Genomic DNA, 3620 nt, shown 5'->3' on the forward strand with positions numbered 1-3620 from the left:
AAAGGCTGGGATTGAGGGGAAGGGCACCGCCTAGTGACCAAAGGCAGGATGACATCTTCAGAGCAACCAGCCGAGCTGACAGGTAGCAACAATCCCCTTGTTCTCTCCCTGTATTGAAAAGGGATGTGATTTCACAGAGGGGATCAGTAAAAAGAACTCAAGAAAGGGAAATGCTAATAACCTTATGGTCTCCCTCTGTCCCAGTTTTTTAAGGGAAAAATTGTATGTAGCATGATAATAAACTAAGATAACATTAATGACATTTTACTCACCAATTTGAAGCTACAGAGGTAAAACATGAAAAACTGTACGTGACAGGAGGCATGGGTGGGCAACAGGAGTTTGTCAAAGATGTTTATTAGATCTCGATATAAATCCTTAGTTTTGTTGTTATCAATCTTACCTAAGGAGAATGAATATATGGCATTTCAGTTTTATAAATACCCATTTTCAAGCCACTGGTTTCTTTTGCCACTTTTTTTAAAAGAACACAATAACCATTTAAGCTATGAATAAAACAAAATGCTATTTTTATTTGGCACAGATTTTCCTCTTTAAGTGTAATAATCCAGTACTGGCAAGGAAACAGGCCTTCAGCTAACACACACTGCCGGGAGTCCTTCTAAAAGGCGAGTCTACAATTCATGTAGCACAAGTCCTTTGATTTAGTAATTCTACTGCTTGGATTATTCAGTATAGCACCAACACCTGATGAAATGATGATACTCTGAAAAGACACCAACCACCATGCTTCAGAGGGCCTACTATACCATTCCTAAATGTCTCGAGCAACCTGAGTATAATCTGCATAAAACCAACCAAACTCCATATATTATCTTTAACACAATAACCAGTGAAAAGATGAGAGGGGCTTTGAAGACGAATGTGAGCGAGCCCTAAATCCCAGTCCCATTTCCAAACCATGTGACACTGGCTAGTAACTTGACCTCTCTAAACCTTTAACTCATATTCAAAAGAGTAATTTTTACAAGACTTTTTATTAGTATTAGAGATAATATACGGAAAAGGCCCAGCACAGACCCAGGTACATTGCAGGTGTTGTACACATGATAGTTACTATCTATAATTATTATGACCTATTACCGTCTGTGTAGCACACATCCTTAATGTAGGATAAAAGCAGTGACAGTAGGAGGTCCAGGCGTTCACCTATAGGATGTACCATCTCATCAGGCCGTTCAGGAGCCTTTGTTTCATGTTCAGTTTCTTCATCTTCATCCTTTGAGGATAAACATTAAAAAACCTAATGTACACTATTCAGGGATGATGGCACACTGAAAGCCCTAATCCTGCTATTAGACAATTCATTCATATACATATACCAGAAAACCACTGTACTCTCTCTATCTATTGAAACAAAAAACATAAAAAAGAAGCTAAGATTGCCCTTGCACTCCTTGCGACCCTTTCCCCTCAGAACTAATGAAAGACAAGGGAATCAGAAGAGGCTATCTAGTTGGGACCAAACTCTGTAGCATAATCTATGCTGAAAGAGCTCTTGGTGGGATCAGGCTGTAGCTTAGTGACCTCCCTGCCTTTCTGTCACCTGAATCCCCAACTCAGGCTCTCCTTCCATTGGACCCCACTTCAGACATTACCCCAGGTACAGAAGCTTTGCTTTAAAGTACAACTAGTACAAAGTAGAAACTAAACTATCCTGCTTTTCTATTTATCACTCCCTCACAAACATGTGTTTTACAAAAATAAACACTAAGAATTATGAGAATGAATGTGAAATATACTCCTCCAAACTCAAATTTGAAGCCTTGGATATAAACCAGTTCTACTGGGCAGTAAACTACTAATTTAAGTAATCATTTTCACAGCTGTTGAGCTATTTTCACTGTTTAAACCAAAAACCTGGAAAAAGATGAGAGGCCATGAGCTGTCTCTTCCCACCCTCTGGCGTGAACTTCATACATCCTTAATTAATAGAAATGCTGACCATATTAAACAATCCTTCTGTGGAATCTGTCCCAACACAAGTCCGAGTAGCTGTTTCCTCAGCATCTTCAATATCCTGCCTGGATGCACTCACCTATATCAAAACAAAAGTGGAGGGGAAAAAAACAATTAAAGCACTAAAAATACAACTATCCTATTTTGGGGATGGAAATTCGTCTGATATATATATATATATATATACTTTACAGTTGCCCAGATCAGCACCTTTTATAGCAATTTAACATAATACATAATTATGGTACAAAACTATACACTGATATGGGTCATGAAGGAATTTAAATATTATAACCACGCCCTTTATTATAAAGTTACATAAAATCAACATGAACTATGACAGGATGTGCTAAATCAAAGTCTCAAGAAATTCAACAATTATTCCACCTCTATACATAAGACATGCACACACATACTATGTAAGAAGCATATCATCAGTCAACTGCACAGAAAAACAATAAACTGCAAGATCAATGTATATTATTAAATATTTTGGTGTACCACACTTTGAGTATCTTGTTTAACATACCACCTAAACCATACCTTTTTTGCTATCTACGTATGACCTTCTTTGTAAACATATTCTAAAATGTCCCTAAATATGTAAGAAAGACTTTATAAAAGAGTATGCACGCAGCTTGCCATAGAGACACAACCCCAAGTAAAGCACTGTGCCAGTACTCCCAACTTCCAGTTCTTCCAAGACCTCACATCATCCTGCTCCTTACCCTATCAAAGCTTTTTTTCCACCAAGGCTTCTCTCTCCTTGGTGGAGAAAAATCTGCTCCTGGTCTACAAACCTGCTCAAGTCTCCCTCATCCTCAATCACACCCCTCAGCCTTACTCAGCTTCTTTCACTACCAACCCTCACCAAGATCTAACAGCCTCACATCCTTACCATCCACGGCCTTCCAGAAGACAACAAAGAGACCACCATCTAATCACCAAATCCAAGGACTTCTGTTTTTCGCATCCTCCTTAAAAATGCCAGCACTGATGCTGATGACCAAATCATTCCTTGGTTTGGATTAGATTTTCTTTTTTTCCCTTTTCTTTTTTTGAGATAGTCTCACTCTGTTGCCCTGGCTAGAGTACAGCGGTGTTATCATAGCTCACAGCAACTTCAAACTCCTGGGTTCAAGCAATCCTCCTGCTTCAGCCTCCTGAGTAGCTGGGACTACAGGTGCATGCCACATTCCTGGCTAATTTCTTTTTTTGTGGAGATGGGGCCTGCTATGTAGCCCAGGTTAGTCTCCTGCCTCAGATTCTCAAAATGTTGGGATTATAGGCATGAGCCACTGCGCCCAGCTCCATTACCTCCTGCTTCTTACACATCACATCATTCCATAGGTCTGTTCTCAGTCTCACACCACAGCTACTACTGTTTGGTGAGTACTCCCCAGCTAAGCTATCCATCCACTTACAACTCGCCTGCCCAAAATGGAATTCTTTATCTTTCACCCTCCTTGTCTTGAAGTTTCTTATTGCTGTTAACAGCTAACACCAAGATTCTGTTCCACAGGGAGTTGCCTTTGAAGGATTCCTTTCTTACCCTCTACCTTCCCATGAATCAGTTTAGAAACAATTAGTTCATTTTTCCTCCAGTGTCACTAGAGTCCACTACTTTCTTTCATTCCCCC

At 39.6% G+C, this 3620-nt stretch overlaps 1 protein-coding gene across 3 annotated transcripts in view; it reads right to left on the reverse strand.

The window, feature by feature from the left end:
- The window catches only part of RRN3 (RRN3 homolog, RNA polymerase I transcription factor), a 54868-nt gene that overhangs the window by 12708 nt on the left and 38540 nt on the right, over positions 1-3620 (reverse strand). For all 3 annotated transcript variants that reach the window (XM_023513816.1, XM_023513815.1, XM_012805749.2), the window contains 3 exons: positions 1967-2059; positions 1105-1240; positions 273-403 (listed from right to left, as the gene is read on the reverse strand). In XM_023513816.1, the coding sequence (XP_023369584.1) occupies positions 273-403; positions 1105-1240; positions 1967-2059 (360 nt within the window). The remainder of the gene's footprint in view (positions 1-272; positions 404-1104; positions 1241-1966; positions 2060-3620) is intronic.

This window comes from Otolemur garnettii, unplaced genomic scaffold (genome assembly GCF_000181295.1).
Source record: "Otolemur garnettii isolate 467f Iridium unplaced genomic scaffold, OtoGar3 scaffold00044, whole genome shotgun sequence".
In the NCBI taxonomy this organism is placed as follows: Eukaryota; Metazoa; Chordata; class Mammalia; order Primates; family Galagidae; genus Otolemur; species Otolemur garnettii.